This window comes from Balearica regulorum, chromosome 4, assembly GCF_011004875.1.
Source record: "Balearica regulorum gibbericeps isolate bBalReg1 chromosome 4, bBalReg1.pri, whole genome shotgun sequence".
Lineage (NCBI taxonomy): Eukaryota > Metazoa > Chordata > Aves > Gruiformes > Gruidae > Balearica > Balearica regulorum.
Genome location: NC_046187.1, coordinates 8,969,294 through 8,990,936, shown reverse-complemented (window position 1 = coordinate 8,990,936; position 21,643 = coordinate 8,969,294). Strand labels below are relative to the sequence as shown.

The following is a 21,643-nucleotide window of genomic DNA, read 5'->3' as shown; positions in this document are numbered from 1 at the left end:
ACTCTATTTTAGGCTTGATCATTGCAGTTATATGAAATTCTTTAATGATACCACTTTGATCAAATAATTTAGAATATGGCATGACAACCAAAATGGTTGAACTCTGATTCATAGTCATGCATATACACATGGATCTGTATAACTGTCTATATGGCAATGAGTGTGGGTAGTAGAAAGGAAGTGCATGTTTCCTGCTTAAACTACTGCTTTGGGAAGAAGTTATATTAAAAGGTAAAAGTCCCTGGGCCTGACTGAAAGCTAGTGGATCATCTCACTCTGAGCTTCTACGAATACATGCCCAAATATATATGCATATTTTTTTATTAGTTGCTGTTATATAAATAGTGAAATTGTGAGTGAATTTAGACTTCCATCTAAGTATCCACCAGGCTGGAGTGGTCATCTTCATTCTCATTACAGAACACTAGATTTCTGATTTAATATGTTCTAACTGGGGAAGACTGTTCAACACATGTGGCTTAAGTTAATCAAAGCAGTTGATTGCATGCCATTAATCAGTAAATGGAAAAACAGCGGCCTATATGTTAATGATCAATATTACAAATTCACAGGTAAACTAGGATACGAGGCATTTGCAATATATTAATAAACACACACAAATCTACAAACAGGCTTCTGTTTGATCCCATGAAGTACAGATTTCTCACACGCTTGCTTGCTTGCTCTTATATACGTACATACACCCTCTCCCACAGGAAGCGTGGATTAAAAGCGTCTGCACATGTGCACTTTTTGGGAAATACGTGTTCCCCCATCTGCAGCACCCCTCCTGCTGGAGGTGTGGGTGCTCCAGCTTCATGGGTATTTCTGCTGCTTCCCAAAGTCTGCTAGTTGTGTCCTGCTGAGAAAGCACCCCTGGGGTTCCCATACACACACCTGATACCTTGGTCCCCGTTTATTATTTCACCTGGGCTCTCAGCTGGGTGCAGGCTACTCCTGGGGTCCAGTGGGGCAGCTGCTGTCGGGCTTGGGAGAAGGTGGCAATGCCCATGGCGTGACGCCTGGCGGGGTCAAACACAGTTTCATTGCTGGGCTGTCGCTCTTAAGGTCTGTCACCCACAATCACAAGTTTTCATGTTGCCTTTGAAGCTGTTGTCCTCTCCGATGTCTCTTTGTTTAATCTGGCTGGCGATGATCATGACCTTTGCCATTGTTACACTCCCCATAACATTGTCAGATTTGGGCAAAGAGGGTGTCAGAGGAATTTTGCGTCTCTAATTATGGGCACTCATTACACTCACATTCCCCTCTGATGAGCTAAAAGTTCTTACAACCCTAAAACAGTACTATGTCATACTTAAAAAGCTAATGACAGCAGCTATATATGGCTCTAAAATAAGTGCTACTTATATATAGCATATACTGCAGATAATTCTAATCCTTTTGGATGTTTTTAATAGATTTACATTGATTTATGGTGATAGAATAATAAGTCTGGAGAGGAAAAGTAGATCTTTTTTTTTTTTTTAAAACCCACATATAAGAGAATTTAGGTTTGTATGGCCTAGATTGAGTGTAATTGAGCTTTTGATACTGCTAAGCTTATAAATGTGCATTGATAAGTTTTAGATATTTTAAGATTAATATATAGCAAAGTATACAATCTGACAATGCAGCCATAAACGCTTTAAACATACTACTGATCTATTGTCATCCTGTATCTCCAGTATGCATGCCTAATGGAAAACTGCCAGATGAAGTTTTGCCAAGTAGCCTGGGAAAAAGAAGACAAAATTAATAGTTCTGCTGGAAGTTATTTTCAGGATGATATTAGCTTTTATTCTTTAGATCAGCAGCTGACCTTACCCAAAATAAAAAATTGACATTTGGGCAAAAACTCCCTAAGAAGTGTTTGAGACCCAAGTCATTGTTTCTTATCAGTGTTAACATAAACTCAGTGTAAAAGATGCGGTTACACTGTACTAGGTACATACTATTTATGTACTGTTACACTTGCTATTAAAGGATCATAATCTGCCATGGGTAGAGGCAATGTAATATTTGATGTACTTTTTGTAGGAGAAAGGTGCATGATTCAGATGGACTAAGATCAAAAGTTTGGACCTGCAATGAGGGCCATGTCTGGGAATAATGTTTTTGTCTTTGGTTTTGCTTTTTAAAGAAATGATAACAAAATTAGCTTTTCTGATTAAGCAAACTGAAATTAAGCTGTAGAATTTGCTGGGATTATGTATATTTTACTTAAGATTTTCATATAGGTATAATATGTTCTTGGGTTTTATGTCATTAAATGAAAATTATTATAAGGAATTTTTGCTTGAAGTTGGTTTATAACAGTATTAAATATTTTCTAGCTTCTTTCATGGCTATTAGTGTTCCAGTTTGCATTAGCTTATCTAATGTTTGCTGTTTTTTAACTTTATCATACATTCAATCATTGGTCTTTAAATTTAGCTTAACATGCAGCCAATATGTAATTGGGTTACACCCCAGGTAAAGGACTCTGTATGCTTTTCTGTTCCCAGGTCAGGAGGGTTGCTCATTTCAATAAGCTTTTCTACTGAGAAGGAAGTCTGATTCATTAACTAGTCTTTTTCTTTTCTTTTTTTTTTTTTTTTTTTACTTGTTTCTGTTTCAACTTGTTTCAAACTTTTTCAGATTATAAACCACATCAGTTAAATTCTTCAGAGGTGGTTATTGATTTATTTTTTTTTAAATTCCTAGTCAAATTGCCTTAAAAAGTGAAATCTAATTCTGGAAAAGGATTCCATATTAAGTATCTGTGGTATATTCAAGTATTGAATCACTTAAAGTTTTTGATTGCCTAGTCCTCCCAAATATTTAAACAACACATACACGTTCTTATTAAGCTACCTGTAAGAAGTAATTTCCACAGGACAGTTGTTTAATGAAGTTGGTATTCCTCTCTCACTGCCACATAGTAAGAAGGAGAAGAAAGGGGAAACCTTTTCTGCCCTGGAGGAACAGTATTGTGAAATCTGACTGCCCTTCACAGCTATTTCAACAAAGTTGTAATGGAGTTGGTTTTTTCCCCTGTAATAATTGAAATGTAATTCATAGACTGTTTTCTTTGTACAGGCAAGCCAAAATAGATGGGCGGACAGCAAATGCTAAGGTTGATGAAATGACCAGATTGACAGAGAAGCTTCGAGGCCAATTGGAGCGAAAGGTATTCTAGATAAAGGAAGAATTTTCTATTGAAATTGAATGGCTAGTCAGTTATCTGAATGGTGACATTAAATTGATCACAAGTTGTTCTCTAACTTGTTTTATGTTAGTATATCTTTATTTTGTTCAGGGAAGCTCAGGTGATGTCTGGATAATACATATATTCTTTCTAGGAAGAAGATGTGATATCCGCTCAGCAAAGAGAAACAGCATCTGACAAACGTTTGCAACAAATGCAGTCTAGTATAAAACAACTAGAAACAAGGTAAAGAGAGCTCATTGGGTGTTAATAACAGGATACATGCAAGTGAAATAAAATATTATGGGTTTTTCAGCCTCTGGGGTTTAGTGTTTCTGAGCAGTTCTGTTTTCTCAAATCTCTTTATCTCAGTTATTGTATTCTGCAACCTTTCAGAACAACTTCTGATTTCAATGTATTTAAAATGACAAAACAGACTATCTGATTTTATTGACTGTAATGAAGAAAAAATGAGGTATGTATTTTTCATTCTAGTGTATAAATTCTAGTTATTCAATTCTCATTAGCTTTAGGTGGAGCTGTAAAGAAAAACATTCATGCTGAGATTTGAAAATGTTTATGTAAACTAGCTGTTTTCAAGGTGAATACAGATTTTTCTTTACATGTTAAATAAAATTTCGTTTCAGGTCTAAGTTCAGCGATCTTTATGCAAAAAGGATTATTTAATAAAACTGTTAAAGCGTGGCTCTTAACAATAAATGCTATTTACAAAAGTAGTTTGAATACCTGCTAAAGAGTAGAACTTTTAATTCCAGCACTATCTACTGGAAAATCTAAGACTCGATCAGGTTCTTTTGTGGGGGTTATTTTTTCCCCCCCTCTTCACTTTCACTTAGCGAGGCACAGTGATTTTGATTTAAATATCACAAACAGTTGTTGAATTATTAACATTAGTCAAATGGCCTGAGAATTCAGGATAAGAAGAATTCATAAATTTCTTATTGAAGTAATTGTGTGACTGTTCATCTTCCTTTCTTGGACCCAGCCTTGTTTGCATGATTAGCAGGCTCTTTGATAACTCAAGAAACCAAATAATTACTAGAGAACCAACCTTGTGATTATGTGGTCAAGTACTGCCTCGAGGAGTTGTACATGCTTGTGTGGCTACCTCTACTTGGTGAATTTCACTGGCCTAAGCATTGTGCAGGCTCTAAGTTTATTTTAGAATGTCTTAAGGAATTAGCTAGTTTTATTATTTTCTGTAGATTTTTGGTTCCACAAAAATTGTGCTTTGGCTGTGCAAAAATAGAGTGGTTGTCTTTGTATGTTTTATTATAAATGTGTTAGACGGCAAAAAAGCATGGCTGCTTGAAAAGGCAGCCTGAGTGTTGCCAAAAGTGCTCACTATGGATATTTAGAACCATGCATTTTATTGAACCAGCAGCACTTGTAGAACTTTGAGACTTTTTTGAAGATACCTCTGAGACTCCTTTGCTCTTTCTCCTGCCTGCCAATACTGACAATCATAATTAAACAGTAAGAATTTCTGGGCTGTTGTAAAATTACCGGTGGTTTTCTTGTTCTAATGGTATAGCTGCAACTTCATTGCCCACATCCAATTATTCCATTTCTTCCACAGAGGAAAACTTTATTCCTTCTGGGGCTGTTCTGTTCTGGTTTAATATAGAACATGTTCAGGGATGTATCCCAGGATAGCAACATTCTTCTAAGGATCTTCTGAGATTAGATATCTGATTAACTCCTTTAATTCTGTGTTTTTCTAGGATTTGATGAATATTAAACTCAAAGACTGTCCAAAACCAAGCAGAAATCCTGGAGTGCAGTTTTGGCAACTTACGAATAAATCCTATTTAGTTTGCAAGAATGTGTCTTAATTAAGCGTTTTATTGTTAAATGAGTAAAATTATTACTGTCTTGTAGATTACGTGTTACTGTCCAAGACGCTGAACAACTAAGAACAGAAAGAACAGCCCTGGAGCAACAAATCAGAGAGCTTCAGACAAAATATGCTAATGTAGAAAGGGAGAAGTATGATGCTGTTGCTAAAGTCCAAGATTGCATACAGCTCTTAGAAGAAGCTAACCTACAAAAAAGTCAGGTAAGGCAATGGATGAAGATAATTCTTAGATGTTAGAATACTTTCATCGCTTACAGTTGCGAAGTGTCTGATTATGTATTCTTACAGGCATACATGCATACACAACTAAGCTGCTTTTATGTCTGTTGTACAAAAATTAGTAACACATAAGATAGCAAACTGTGATATGACTGTACATTACTTGACTTGTCATACAGTATGCATTTCAAAGAATATGTTGAGTGCCTGGGTAAAGGTGATCTAAGTGATAATACTGTACCTGAACTTGAATTTTCAAAAGATTTTGACAGAGTTTCTTATCGAATACTTATGAACAAATTGGGCTGTCAGAATAAAAAGGAAGGTCTTGTTATGAATTTATAACTTGGTAATGGTTAGGAAAGAGGAGCTAAAACTAAAGGAACTTTTTTGTTATATAATGGACATAGGTCACCAAGAGAGCAAGTTCTGTGTTCAATCTTAATTATTCAGAAGAAATCTAGAAAAGTGACCAAGTAATGAGTGGGTGAAGTCTGCAGTCAGGAAAAAGTTGCAAAGACATTTATTAGTGTATTATAAAATGGCAGAAGAAATTCAAATGTGCCATAGTGGGTGCTGAATTTAGTCTTACCAGTCAGAAGATGTTTTAGGAGATGGTGTGGATATCTCTTAAGAATACATTCACACAATCCTCAGTGGTGCTCAGTACAATGAATAGAATGTTCAGAATGAGAGTTAAAAATAAAGATGCTTTTAAACGTAGTGCACCTTCTTGTGCAGTTTTGATCAACCCATTTCAGCAAGACATAGCAAAATTAGGAAAGTGCAGGAGAAGTCAACAAAGAAAACTAGACATGTGGAGAGGCCTGTCATAGGATGATGTGTATGCTAAAAGTATAGATACGAAAACAGTCAAATTCACGACAGGACAATCCACCAAAACTTCCTAAAGAACAGTCTTAATGTGTCTATTGATCAAAAAAAATAGTAACTCTGTTTTCCCAGTTCTTAACTTTCCTGAAGTATCTGCTGTTTTTAGGCTTTTAGAAATCTAATTAATTGTGTTTGCTGGTAAGACAGAACTTTAATGGACGTCTGATGACTGTAGCCATCAGTAAGTGAAACCCCGTTTAGTTAATGTCTGTGGGAATAAATGGAGAATCTTAGAATTGATTCTATTTGGGCTTACGTGTTGAACTGTTGAGCAGTTAAGGAGATAAATGCTCCCTTTTAGTCTGAAGTTGCTGTTCAAACTCGAGGAGCCTCCTGAGTATCTAAACTAGTTTTTTACTTTTAACTTCTGGAATATTAAAGTGAGCGTTGCTCTTGCTGATTTCAGTTCTGTGACAAAGGAGGCAGAAAAAGATACTAACTTCTTTAAAGAGATCCTGCTACTTTCTGGCCTGCTTCCAGAATAGATTAAAATACTGACAAAGCTTAGGGTTCTGGTTATTACTGCAGTTAAACCTCTGTGATTCTTGTTGTTATACAAAAGATCATTATCATCCTGTTATAGTCTTTCTTCCCATATATTTATAGTAATTTAGGAAACTCTTTGGAGACATCTTTTCATAATTTCCTCATAACTTTCTGCATCTCATTTACTTTATGAACTGATTTACAATTCCCTTTACCTGTTAGGCTGTGGTTCAGAAAGGGGTGAAAAATGAAGTTTTACATCCTCCAGCTCTTGATGGCCACCTTTGGACTTAACAGTTCCTTTTTTCTTAGTAAGATATTTTGATCCTTAACAGCATTCCCCTACAGCCCGATAGGGAGGAGAATTTGAAGAATGAAAGGTAAAAATATATTTTTTTTTTCAGAGTTTAAAAACCAGAAAACATTCTTTCATATGAAGATTATTGGTAAGGAGTATAAATCACATTTCCAGTCTGCTAAGTATTAGTAGATCAGAGCAGTGTTAGAACATCACTTTTCATCCAAAAGTAGTTCAGCAGATCATTTCATGCCACTTGCTATGAACTCACATGAAGTTGACAGAAAGAAGTGGCCCAGTAAAAATTACAGTGATGTATATTGCATCTCTAAGACAGTAACTGAACGGTTACGGATAAATGAGTGGTGGCTTGTTTCAAGTAACAGTTTAGATTAATGCTGTAGTAAGAATCTGGAATTTGCAGACACTTGTTAATTTACTGCTCTGGCTAAAATATCCTGATGTTTTCAAATTGGGAAGTTTATTAATGAACAGGATAAAAAAATGCAGCATGATATACGTATCAGTTAACTCTTTGTCTTAAGCTGTGGCCACAGAGGTTTCTCCCTGCTCTGTAAGAGATTGAGGGGTGGAAGTAACAGGCTATCAAAATAATGCTGCTTCTGTGATATTAACATTATAAAACACACAAAGCTAAGCTTGCAAAAAGACATCAGAAGAATTTTAAGAGAGTAGTTTGAGAAATAAAAGACAAAGTTGAATTGAATGGGACCAGTAAAAGGGAGTATGACCAGTGAAGTGACATGTTACTGACTGAAGTGAGTAACCTTCTATAGGCTGAATTTGTATCATCCATTAGGGACATTTTTATATCTTTCTCCGTTTATGCATCTATATATTCTGTATGTGCCACCTAGGATTTTTCATCTCATCCATCAAGAATTCTATATTCTGTAATCTTTTCAGACCTGTGTCTCCTCTTACACTTTAACATCAGTAGCTTCCTTGCATCCTCTGGAGGAAGGGTTCCTTGTTACACCTTTTTCTGTAATTCTCACCATTCTTTTATGCTAAAGAGCTGTTTGATTCATTGTTATCCACCATGAAAGGTACTGCACACACATTCCTTAATTGCTTATAAATTTTTATTCTTTCAGTTTTCTGGGAGATGAGTAATGTAGTATAGCAACCATAAAAGTGCTTAGCTATATGTAGGAGCGTGTGTGTATGTATACAGGTATTCAGTTTTCTGACGGAGAACTTCCTGTGCATCATTGTTAGCATTTTTTATTACAGATCCTGGCCCCAGGTGAGAACATTGGAGAGTGGCCTTGCCTTTTGGTCTGAGTTCCTATGCTTTCTTCTATATAATTGCATGCCCAGCCAAAATCTGAAAGTCCCAATAGAAAAAGGCATCTACTGACACTAATTTTTTGTGTGGTCCTGGTTTACAAGAATGTGCATTTAATGCAAAATGTTCTCGCTGTTCTTGTTTCCTCATTGGGTCTTGATGTCAGCTACTCCAAAGTAAAAAGGAAGAAAAGGTTTTTTTGAACAGTGACTACGTTTGGTTTCTTCTCTCAGTGCTAGATACTATGTCACCACTGAAATCTTATCAGTAGTATTTCAAATTGTTATTTTTTTTTCTAGGCACTCTTTGGGGAGAAACAAAAGGAAGAGGAAATAAAAAAAATGAAAGATGAAATGTCTCAACTTGCAGAAGATACTGCTGCAAGAATTAGAAAGGCAGTAAGTTATGACGTTTAGAAAGATTAGGAAGATTTTTTTCTTTTCCTCAGTGTGAAAAGCTATTGATGGTGCATGGTCATCATGAGCAGTTTTCTTACAAGTGTTTTGATAATATAGGTAGCAAGACAGCATGCTGACAGTACTGTACTCTTCAACTTCGTTATCTAGATATATATACTTTTGAATTAAATGCTATTCTTAAATCTCTCAAGAACCAGTGCAGACACAAGTATAGAGAAGGCTGCACTGCAAAGATGTAAAGAATGGCACTTCGATTTCAGAGATTCTGTTCAGTAGCACATCAACAGACTGAGAGTTGTATTGATATCAAGGTATTTAATTTATGATACATGGCTTCATCTTGGAAGTTGCTGATGGAAGCTTGTCATGTACGTTCAGACAGTAGGACCTATTGAAAGTTACACTATCAGGTTTTTGGCATCTCAGTGCTTAAAAATATTCCCCTATAAGGCAAGTAAGACTTTGCTACCTCGTACAGCTAACAATCAAAAGAAACCAGAATTTGGTAGAGAAATTACTAAAAAAAAAATTTGTAGTCTCTTTATGATTTTTGTTATTGTTGCTTTAAGCAGCTGAAAAATTGAAGCTTTTCTGATAAAAGACTAGTCACAAAATTAATTTTTTCCATGTTGTGTCCCATCTGCAGTTAAAATGCAGACTAATCTACCTGGATGTTCTCGACTATTATCTGTGTGTCAAAGTCACTTGCTTTATTCTAAGGCAAACTCCAGAGGCAATAAAGGCTTGTTACAGGCATGTGTTGACAATGTCTTTTGTTGCAAGTGAACAACAAAGTAAAGCGATTATCTCATTTGTAAGATTTCAGTGATGTAATTGATATTGCCTCCTTTCACTTTCTTCACTATGACACAACGTGCAGAGGTACTGTGTAAGGATGAAAGGACTCTTTCAATCCTTTCATTTCGAGAGGTTTCAGGACCATACTGCCTAAGTTTTCAGAACCTTTAAAATGAGGATAAACATGGTTTGTGCCTTCTATTTGGAAGTTTCCTGAAAGAATCACAAAAATTGTGTGCATTACTTAAAACTGTGATATTTAATGTCATACATGGTTTGGAGAAGGTGCAAGAGCTAAAGAGCAACTAGGATAACCACTCTAGTTGTGAGAATAAATGTCTAAATTCTGATTAGTAAATGAGAAGTGCCCTATTTCTTATTTTGAAATTATCTCAGTAAAAGCGAATCTTATCAAAAGCATAAAAAGTAAAATTTTAAACTATGAGTTGTCATGTTTCTCTAGGTATTAACAAATACTTTTTTTTATGTGATCTAAAAATATCTGTTTACACAAATTGCAAATATCTTGCACCTAATGGACAGTAGCTTTTCTGATAGTATTGTTCTTTTTGCAAGGTCTTGTTGTGATGTCTTCCTTTCTGCTTTTTTTTTTTAAACACTCACAAGTGTATGCATTGATAATAAGTATTCTTCTAACATTTATATAATAAGATTTGTCAGTTATTGCGGTCCCCTATATTTTGATACTTTTATACATGCATCACATATAAACTATATATATATAAAAAACAGGATGGAAAAATAGTTCATGGGATTAATTTTTTAGTTTCACTTGTTTTTGATCACAGGTAGACTCTGCAAAGAAGCAATATAATGTGCAGATTTCTCGACTCACAGAAGAACTTTCAGCTCTTCAGATGGTATGGTGTTGACTGAAAGTGGTTTTGATAGCAAAACATTTGAGACTTCTAGGGTTTTTTATCAAGTAAAACTAAATTCAGGTAAAAGTCAAATATGATTAATGGATAATTGTGTAGGACTATTCTTTATTACTGCGTAGCACTTTACAGTCTGCAGACATTAACGCAACATACAGTGTCTTTCATTTTACTTGACAAAAGCAACTGTGTGCAGTGTCTTAACAGTTGGTACAGAGATTCAAATTTAGATGTAAAGGATATTTGCTCTGAAAATTAATTTTTAATGTGCAGATTTACCTTACGTGTATACAATCATTTACTAAGAATCTTGACTGGCTCTGCCTGAAATAATACAGTTCTGCAAATCCGTGCATTTCTTTGTGTAAGTTTATTCCTTGAATTATGCGTATCTTTATCATAGTTCACAAGATCTTGACAGTGAGATTCTGTGCTCTAGAAAACATTTCCCATATGATGGCTTTCCTTTTCCTAAGTATCCCTGTTTCCTTCATGGATAAATAAAGCATGGAAAGCTGAGTATTGCATACCTGTAGTTGGATATGTAGAAATGAAGTATCTGAAAGTTGATAATGCTAAGAGAAAGTCTGTGCATCACAATCATCATATTCTTGAATGAACCAGGAACTTGTAACAAATTATGTGGGAGACCAAAAGAGCTTGGTGCATATGCACCTATTTATGGATTACATTTATTAAAGAAAGGTTTCATTTTATGTGTATTAGCCTGTGTAGTGAATGAGACTGATCCTATAGAGAAAATAATGAGCAGGTAAATATAATCAAATACGTACATACCAGTGGCAAGAATTACATTTACAATGGCTTGGTTTTGGCTTTGGCACTTCTTGAATTTTTATTTTTAGTTATTTTTTATTAGATTTATTTAAAAATGACTTTTTAAAATAGGAATGTGGAGAAAAACAGGGTCAAATTGAACGAGCCATTAGAGAAAAGAGAGCAGTGGAAGAAGAACTTGAAAAGGTAAATCAATTGCATACATTTTTACATCACGTTTAAGATCTCTTTTCAGAAGGAAAAGATAAATTGATTTTTCCCATTTCTCGTGGGTTTTTTTCCCCTTAATGTTCTTATTTTATTTTTTGAGTAGGTTTTCTTAATTGTAAATTTTCATGTAATTATTTTAAGGTTGGGGTTTTTTAATCCAGAAAGTGTTTTAAAGCTGTAATACTAAACTGAAAAAGAGGGTTCTCTGAAAAGTGTAAAAAATAAAAGGAGAGCTGTTTGACATAATCTGAAAGAATGTTGGTACATATTACAGTTAAACTTAAGCTCAATAGACAGAAAACTAAATGAACGCTAGATCTTTGAAAACCTTTTTTTCCAAGTAGCAGCAACAATGATAGAAATTCAGTTTTGTTTTAAGTCACTGGAAAATAGGACACACTGAGTAGTAAGTAGCTTCCTTGTCAGTACTGTGCTGCCAATCACCAGTGCAAGGTAAAGATGATCTTACATGGAAGTTTATTCTTCAGATTTACAGGGAAGACAGAGGACATGAATCTGACAATAGAAAACTAGAGCAACTGCATCAGAAATATTTACTTGCAGAAACTGCAAAAGGTGACCTTCAGCTAAGTCTACAGACAACACAAAATAAACTGAAACAACTGGAAATGACGTAAGTGATGGGTGTTACAGAAATTAGAATGGAAAACAATGGAAATTATTTCTGACTATTTAAATTGTTGCTTATGTGTTAGATTTTTTGTCACTTTTTTTTAAACCAGTAGCAGGAATAGTATCAAGATACCGTAATTTTGAAGCAAGGGCAATTAAAAGAATTAAAGGGGATAACATGCTATAGAATGAAAGCTTTTCTTTACAAGACAAGAACTGCAAGCAGTTGTTTGACAAAAAAAATGAAAATAGGAGTATATTATTTGGAATCTTACTGCATTTTTAAATACTGTTTCTAGGAAAAGTTAGTCTATGAAATATTCAGGCAGAATTTATTACTTTATAAATTCATCTATAGCGTGGTATCTCCTAGTACATGCAGAACACTGTTTACATAGCATACTGAATTTCAGGTCTGTGTTCAGAGCTAATAGGCATTATTGCAGTTCCAATAATACAGTGGTAAAAAATACAATGTGGCACATATTTTTAGACCAGGTTGTTGTTTTAAGCATGAAAAGTGTAGGAGCTTCAGTATTTCTGTACTCTGATGATCGTAAATCCTGTCACTTCACCACAGCAATCCTCAGTTGGGAATCTGGAAATGTTATAAAAATTAAAATCTTCAGTTTCACGTCATTTTACTGAGATTGTTACAATATTAGGTTGATTTTATGAATTCCATCATCTTGATAAAATTCTTTGCTGACTTGTGCATATTTGTAGCTGTCAAGCCCATTAGACATGCTGAGCTGATGCCAACTTTCAGGAAGGAACAGGGGAAAGCTGTACTGAGTCAGACCTTTTCTGTAGTACAGTAGTTGTTCAGCTCTTGAGTTCCAACAAGACTTTTCTTCTTTTTCAGCTCTGAGGAAGAGAAATCTCGTTGCCAGGAAATTATCTGTAAATTGCAAAGTATTCTGGATTCAGAAAGAGAAAAGAGTGCCTTTGTCAGTGAACAAAGGCTAAAACTTCAGCAAGAGAATGAACAATTGCAAAAAGAAATGGAGGGCTTGAGAAAACTGGCTGTAGAGGCTCAACAAAAAGCTAAAATAAAGGTATGGTTTATAGGTTATTTTTGTTTTAACGTAAGACTGATATTTGCTTAATAAGGCAGCAATTCTAAGAGAAAATCATTGAAAGTTTAAATTAAGGACGAACATTTCAATGATGCTTCCTAGTTTCTACTTTAAAGTATTTTTGTTGTAGCATTGTGTGTCCTCAGAATCTATTGGGTAACTCAATCTCTGCCAATTAAATTCTGCTTGATAAGAAAAGCCCAAATGTTCTTTGCTTTTTGTGAGATGAATAGATTAACTAATAACATAGTTTCCTTCAAGTGATTTCACTTACTCCAATTCCAGATCTTCGTTAATCTATTGTCCATAATGTGTTAGGAATCTCTGTACAACTTTCAGTCCAGAGTGTTCCTCTACTTGTACATCCATGTTGTCAGAGCAGTGTGTAACTAATAATTTCATAGTGCGGTTGTCAAACATTGGTTCTGTATTTTCTGGACAGAGAATGTTTTTCTATATGAATAGTTGCAAACAAGAAAATTAGCTGGAAAATGGATGTTCGTTTTGAATGTGTTCCATTAAATGCACCTGAACAGACTTCAGGTGGGAGAATGAATTAATAGTATCCTCAGCAAATTCGTGGTACCTTTGGCTTCTGGATGGAGGAACAGCTTTGGTCCTGGATGTGCTTTCCAAACATACAAAGCTGGTATTTTCCCCTCTGATCTTAACTCCAGGAGTATAAAGATATTGAAAAGGAATCTGAGAATCTGCAGCAATGAAGAAGACTTCAGTAAGCAGTTTTACAAGTTATGAATGGGGACCATCTCAAATCTGGTCTTCAATTTGCACCACAAGATAAAGGAAGCAGTCAAATTAAATAGGAAGTCTTGTTCCAACTCCAGAACCCTTTGGTCAAACATAGTTTAAAAACAAAGGATCAGAGTCTTGGAACAGAGAGGTAGCGGTTATAAAGCATACACCAGATCTTTGTCTCATTTTTAATCAGACAGGCTTCCATTATAGTCACAGATAAGATTTATTGCTTGCTTTCATTTTCCTCTAATGTACAAAGGATTTGTAGATGCAGTTAAGAAACTCCTAACACATTTTAGCTAGATGAAATAGAAAGAACGTGCTTCTGTGGAGAAAACACAAGGGAGAGAAAGATAAAGATTATTTACAAAAATAAGCATACACAGCTCATTATCCTTTATTGTCAGTTGTACTATTTGCTTAAATTTGCTTTGGAACATGTATCTATTTGAGCATCTAATTGCACGTTTAATTACTGTATGTTACATGTGTTCAACAGATGTTTATAAATTAACTCGTGTTGTTAAAAAGTAAAAAGTGAGAGACTTGATTATACCCGATTTGTATTTTTTCTAGATAAGCACAATGGAGCATGAGCATGCTGTGAAAGAACACGGGTATGAAGCTCGACTTAAGGAAATGGAAGACACCAGTCAAAAGTCTACTGCTGAACTTAGACGTCTGTTAGTAGCTCAGCAAAAAGCAACAAATCGGTGGAAAGAAGAAACAAAAAATCTTACTGAAACTACAGAAGCCAGGATCAGTAAGCTAAAGTAAGTGCAATTTTGTTCCTCTTCTGGAAGCTGTTACAGTTTTAGTTACTGTTTGGTGTATGGCAGTAGACCTGTGGTGAAAAAACATGAAGAGCAAACCATCCGGCCTAGATGATGTGCTTCTGGCAAAACAAGAATGAATGTTCTAAGGAGAACTTTGATGCTCTTTGTGAAGTTAGCACTGAAGTAAAAATTTTGCATCTTGTTCATGTGTGTGAATTTTGTAATGACAAAAAGTAAATGGACTATATTACTTTTAATTTTCTCTTTGGAGGTAAGCATGCTCAATTCAGAGAATTTTAGCTTTGGATTATTAAAACCTCTGTAGCTATTCAGAACAGTCATCATAAAATGAGTTGTGGAGTGAGTCTCCAGACTTACAAAATAAGCTGGAAAAAACCTATTGGGATGCACATCTAATGTTCTCTCCTGAGCAGTTGCTGTCATAAATGAGGATACAAAAGAGTTGTGTGATTGCCCTAAGCAAAAATAGGCTATAAACTTAATTTTTTCTCTTAATTCGTAGAGGTTGCCAGGTAACTAGCTGATACTTGTATTCCCAGCACAGAATATAAGAATATTTTCAGTTTTGAAAGGGCCTAGTAACAAGGGAATCTCACGCAACAAACACAGATAAAGGTTACATACCATTCCTAGGTGCTGGGGAATACAAGCACCTATGGTGCCTGTGAGCCTATACACAGACAGACATCAACTGGTTTAGAGAAGACAGTGGTGTTATTGGAAATGAGTGAGTAGAGAAGGAAGTATTCCAATGAGAAATTAGCCATTTGCAAGTTATGCCTGAAGTAAAGTCTACAAGCTTATCTTTGTTTTAAATGCAGACTTCTATAGATAGTGTTTGCTTGCTTAGAGAAGAGTATAACATTGCATATATCATTATGTTTTAGGAAGTGCATTCAGTAGTTTTTAGAAGAAAAAATTCAGGGTATGCAGCTCTGTTAATTTGAGAAATTTGAAACGACCCTTTAAGTCACTTACAGCACAGGGTGCACTCACGTATAGTTCTTTGCTCAGATTGATTTTAGAAGTTACTATCATGTTAACAAGGAAACAAAGTTTTTGCCCTATTAAAATTGGAAACCTGTGAATTCTAGCTTTTATTTCCTTTGGAGTAATCTTTGGGTTTTTCAGGTTTTATTATTATAATGGTTTATATATTCTCAGCTCAAACCATAATATTTCCAGTATCCTATGCAATTTTGGAGTCACAATTTTTTAAGCATAGTTTGACATTTCTTAGTTGTCAGAATGCCAACGATATGAGTGGAATTAGAACCCAAGTTTCTAAACCTGAAGAAGTAAAATAACTTCCTGAAAATGTTGCCTACAACAAATCTACCCTACTACTACTCTAACTTGGTTTTCAGTCTTTTTTACAGAATTATGTGAATTTGACGTCCAGTGAACTTTGCAAATAGCAGTCTCACATGTAGTAGTTCTTCCCTTTGAAACCAGTTTCATTCCTCTTTAAAGTGACACAGTGTCTATCGTGACTAGTTGTACCTATTGTCTGTCCAAATAGAGGAATGCTCTGAGTTCCATCCTGCTTGAAATCCAAGAATGATTGATAAAACATTTATTGATGACCTTTCTGTTTTACTAGCAGCTTCACTGATCTGCTTTTCCTTTTTTCAAGTGCTCCTTTTCTGAGTTTTCACAACACTTTGTAGTGGTAGTGGAGTGTTACCTATGATAACTAGTTCAGTTTAAATTTTTCAGATAGTTCAAAATCATACTAAATCCAATTAGAGATAACACTTTTGCCCATTTTTCTAGAAAAACAAGTCCTACATAATCACTCTGGTTATTTTTACCTCTCCTATGTAAACAGTTTGGGAGCTTTTTCCTTATCTGTCCAGATATAGGCTGGCTTTATTTGGCTCAAAAAATATTGTGTTTTGCAAAGATTACTAAACACTTCAGTAAAAAGGCAAAAAGTCTCTTTCAGAAGACATCACAGTGTTAAGCGTGTCTGTGAGACACTGGGAGCTGTGCTTATTCACTGACAGTTTTAGTGGTATAGCTTCACTGTAAGTAATTAGCTGGGTCTTGCTAATGCTTTTTTGGCATCTTTTGTAAATGCAGTAACTGGAGAAGAAAAATATTTTGTAGTGGTTCATGCTAAGGTAAATTTAAGCTGTTAAGCTGGTAGTTTATTTTCTGTAAATGAAACTACGACGACTCTCACAATTTAGCATCTAGGTTCATAACTAGATCCTGAATGTAGTTCAGCAATTTCCACTTAAAAGGGAAAAATTACAGACTTGCACAACAATGAAAAGTTGACTGTGAAAGAGCTGCTTTCCTTCTTAAAGCTTTAATGTTAAGTGTTAATATGTTGTTATCGTGGACCACAAGCTTTATACCTTATTTACCTGCAGCAAAATGCTGACAGAGGAAATACAACAGACATGAGAGGAACCTGCATGAAAAATAGGTAGTAAACTTTGAAAATGTCTCTGTTTATGTGAGAGACTGCCTATGTGGCATCATCTGGAAAACTCCTGCAATAATTTAACATCCTTTATCAGCGAATACTGCCTGATGAGCAGAATAGAAAAAATGTTCATCTCATATTAAAAATTGTAAGTCTACACTAAGTCCAAATGATTCTCTGTGACTTCAGTAGATATTTTGGTGCAAGTCTAAAAGCAAAGTCATTTACTTTGTGAGATGATTTCATAGGTGATGAAATCATTTACGTACTGTATAAACTAGAAGCAGATGTTTTTATCAGACATTTGCTCTACCTAACAAGGAAGTCAGCAATAGAAACAAGTTCTCTGTTAGAAGGTTGTAATTTAAACTGACATAAGGAATTTCGTAATTAAATCTGTGCAGTAATGCTCTGATATTCCAGTGACAAGTGACTATAATAGAACCTATAAATGTTACCTAGAAAATTTAAAACCAGCTTATTTTTCACATTATATGCATTACCAGATACCTAGCTATATGGTGCAGAATGCAGTTAGTATGAAAATTAGCTCCTAAGTTACACAGTAGTAGTAATACAATGCAAAGTCCTTGCTGATATTAGAAATGAATAATTATCATATTTAGTTTAACTTATCACAATAACATTTTAAGTAAGTATTTTGAGTGCAAGTACAGAATAGCAGATCACTTCTTACTCTGTTGTGAACTAAAATAAAGTTGCTGATTATTTAAAAAGCAAACTTTTGCAGCAAATGCATTTAACACAGAAATATCAGCAAGACTACTAAACAATAGATTGATCCTGGCTAAGCAGGCTCCATTGAATTAAAGGCTCTGTTTGAAAGTCCTCTTGAGGCTGATGCAGGAAATAGTATCACCAAGCCTTACAGCAGGGTCCAAGTGAAAGGCCGATGTTCACCCAGCTTTCCTACATACATACATTTTTAAGTTTGTGTGGTTTTGAGAGGGTTAGTTAAGCTGTGAGCTTCTAAGGAAAACTTACTACCTTCCTTAGAAACTTCATCTTGTGACTGAGCAGCAAGGCTAGGAACTTAGATGAAGATACCAACATACCTTTTTTGGATTTAAACAGAGAGCTCTTCAAGTTTAGCAGCATATTATGGTTATTTAGTATATTTTCAGGACAGTCTGAGACATTCCTTGGCACTTCATGTGCTGTTTGATGTATCTGATTCATGTAAATATATAAGCAAATACAGAGATTGTGTTGGTGACATGTAGCAGAATTTCAGTTTTTAATAAGAATTATTACTCTTACAGCATAGTAACATGCTTTATAAGTGAATGTTTTTCAGGAAGTTAAAAACTTCCTAACAAAGTCATATCCGTGTATACCGGGGAGATAGTTTACATAAAAGCATTTTATATTGCATTTCACCAGAAGTTTGCTGTTAGTGCAGCTCTCATAAGGAACGAGTCAGTGTCTCATTTGTTAGTGTGGGTGTTTCCCAGTCCTTTCCGTTAAATTCATGATCTGTTGCTGGTTTTCACTTCTATCCTCATTACCTTTGTTTTCCATGTGAAGGTGTCTGAAACATTTTGGCTTCTTTACTAACTTCCCAGCAGCAGCCGCTAACTTTTTCCCTATTCTGTGCTGCTCATTTGTCATCTTTTAAGTCTCCAGTGTTTTGTTTGTGAGGTGTAATATATACGCATAAAGGAAGCATTAAATAAATATTTTTAAGCAATGAAGCAACATCATTAGGTGATATTTAATTTAAAAAAAATAAGAAAAAAAATAAGAAAAAAATTTCAACCTGTAATAGTAGAGCAGAGTGGTGATTTTTTAAATAATATGAGAATCTAGTAGATCAGTGAAAAATCTGTAGATAAAAATGTTGATAAATTGATACTTTCAGGCTTCACTGAAAATAATTGTGTGCTTTCTTGGACACTTGGGTCTCAGTTCAAGTTAAACATGTAACAGTAGCCTATAAAACTGAACTTGGAATTAAAAAAAACAGTGCTGAAACAGTAGGCAATGCATTGAATACTTGTAGACTAAATTCCACCATTTTCTTTATAAAAACACATTACAGTCTTCATTTATGAGAAGAGTTTTCTTCACTCTAAGCATCTTAAGATGCTGTACTTTCAGAAGGATTTCTTGGTAATAGGCCTCATCTTCATCTTGCAAGAGGGCAAGGAACCAGTTTTACTTCAATATGCTTGTGCCAAAAGTCAATCTTGAAGGTAACTAAGATGGTCAGTGCTTCTTGCAACATAGGTCATTGTTTCAAATAAAAACATTGCTCTTGGCAGCATGACTAACCACTCATGACTAATGTTTATTCTCTTTATTCCTGCAAAACATCTGGTCTGGCACACTATGAAACGAAACCGTTCTTTCGCATCCATTTTAGGTGTACTTTGAGTTCTAATGACATCTACTGAAGTGAACTTAGCAAATATTTACAATTATAAAATAGTTATGCAAGTAAATGATTACTGTTAAAGGTTGTAAAAAAAGTGGCATAGCACTCATATTTACTTAAAGATGCGTTGTCCCAAGGCTTTTCTGTTGAATTTAGGTTCTTTCTTTCTCTAAGAATGTGTATGTATTTAAGTATTTAATCTATATCTGTTCATATGTCTTTATAGACATGTACAAAAACTATCACCCTCAGATTAAGTTTGGGGGAAATTTATATTTTAAGTTTGGTGAATGTAATGCTTCTTAAAGACCTGTGCTGGGTTTGGCTGGGATGGAGGTAAATTTTCTTTATAGCAGCCTGTACTGTGCTGTGTTTTAGATCGATGACCAAAATAGTGTTGATAACACAGAAATGTTTTAGCTGTTGCTGAACAGTGCTAATAACAGTGTCAAGGCCTTCTCTATTTCTCACTCTTGCCGCCCCAGGGAGGAGGCTGGTGGTGGGCAAGAAGCTGGGAGGGGACACAGCCAGGACAGCTGACCCCAGCTGACCAAAGGGATATTCCCTACCATATGATGTCATGTTCACAATAAGAACTGAGTGGAAGTTCTTCCAAAGTAGCTGTGGTTTGGATACTGGCTGGGCATTGGTCTGCTGGTGAGAAGTGATTGGTTTTGCATCAATTTTTTTTTTTCCCCCTTCACTTATTAAAGTGTCTTTCTCTTGACCCCTGAGGTTTTTCTCACACCTGTACCCTTCCAGTTCTCTCCCTCTTTCCTCTGGGAGGGGGGAGTTGAGTGAGCAACTGGGTAGGGGTTTACCTGCCTGCTGGGTCAGTCCACTTCAAGACCGAAGGACAGATGTAGTTTTTGAGATGAAAATGTGTATTAACACTTAATTTTAGCTGAATTGGTTTGGTTACTTCTGTGTTTCAATAGGCTGGCATTTTGACACTTGCATCTCTGCTAGGGTCTGAGATTGAACCACCAATTCATTTCTGACCAGGAATAACCAGTAGAATGAAGTGAACTTCTGAGAGGCAAAACATCATCTTTCATGTTCTTTTTAGAGGTTTAGATGGAAAATAATGAGAGAAGTATAGAAATTCTATAAAACTAGCAAACCTAGAAACTTTAGAAACTAAAGGTAATTTTTTTCATAACACAAAAAGAGCTTTTAAGTCTTGGTGAATAATTTAACTATATGTTCATTAGTTTAGTAACTGACACTTGAGTTTCTATTTGATTTTTTTCTCCCCCTGCATCTAGAACTTTAAGTAATCTAAATAACCAAATCAGAATTAGGTTTAATGTTTAAAAAGTTATTTTGATCTTCAGTGTCACTTCTGCACAAATTTGTGTGGAATTTGGTAAGAAATAGAAGCATTCCATGTTGTTGTTGCTGTTGTTGCTGATCTACAGGGTGCAGAGCTTCCGATTCTAAAGTTGTAAACCCTAAGATCACTGCCGGTTTGAATGTCCCAAAACTTCAAGGGACTTAGGTGATCTGCCTTTGACAGCTGTGGTAAAAAACCAGCATCCGTTGCTTCCAGCTTCTTTTACCTTTCTTGTTTTCACTTGAAAGAATTTATTTGAAAGAAATGATGAATACATACACATATTTTTAAAGGCTCTTTTTTTCACTGAAGTACTATAATCTAGAAAAACAGTTCCTACACTCATATTTGGGGGGAAGCATCTGGCTAGGACTGTTCTTATTACTTTACAGCATTGGGTTAAATAAATAAAACGAGGTTGTAATACAAGTAATAATAGATGGTTAATGCCTTCTAATTGGCATATCAGTATTTTTCATAAATTTTTGTTCTAATCCTGAGAATGAAAAAAAGAATCGGGATAAACTGAGCAAGAATCTGGCAGATAACCAGTGGTTATACATAAACCCTTACCAGACTCGTCACCAGTGGCCAACACCAAGAGCATATTTTTGTTGAACATGATTCTGGTTGGACCAGGGATCAGAACAAGATTCACATTGATAAGCGAAGTGTCATATTCACTCAAATGACAGACTTATCCACAGAGCACCTTTCAGTGAAGTACATCTTGAAAACTACAGATGGGAAAAAGGTAGATCTTGTAACTTGAATAACAAGAAATTGACAGTTCTTTCAACTTTGG

General features: G+C 35.2%; 1 protein-coding gene across 3 annotated transcripts in view; it reads left to right on the top strand.

Annotated features, from left to right (window-relative positions):
• Positions 1–21,643, top strand: part of SCLT1 (sodium channel and clathrin linker 1) — a 49,514-nt gene that overhangs the window by 14,952 nt on the left and 12,919 nt on the right. For all 3 annotated transcript variants that reach the window (XM_075751145.1, XM_010307611.2, XM_075751144.1), the window contains exons 11-19: positions 3,082–3,172; positions 3,345–3,436; positions 5,093–5,270; positions 8,578–8,676; positions 10,305–10,376; positions 11,304–11,378; positions 11,891–12,036; positions 12,901–13,093; positions 14,447–14,643. In XM_075751145.1, the coding sequence (XP_075607260.1) occupies positions 3,082–3,172; positions 3,345–3,436; positions 5,093–5,270; positions 8,578–8,676; positions 10,305–10,376; positions 11,304–11,378; positions 11,891–12,036; positions 12,901–13,093; positions 14,447–14,643 (1,143 nt within the window). The remainder of the gene's footprint in view (positions 1–3,081; positions 3,173–3,344; positions 3,437–5,092; positions 5,271–8,577; positions 8,677–10,304; positions 10,377–11,303; positions 11,379–11,890; positions 12,037–12,900; positions 13,094–14,446; positions 14,644–21,643) is intronic.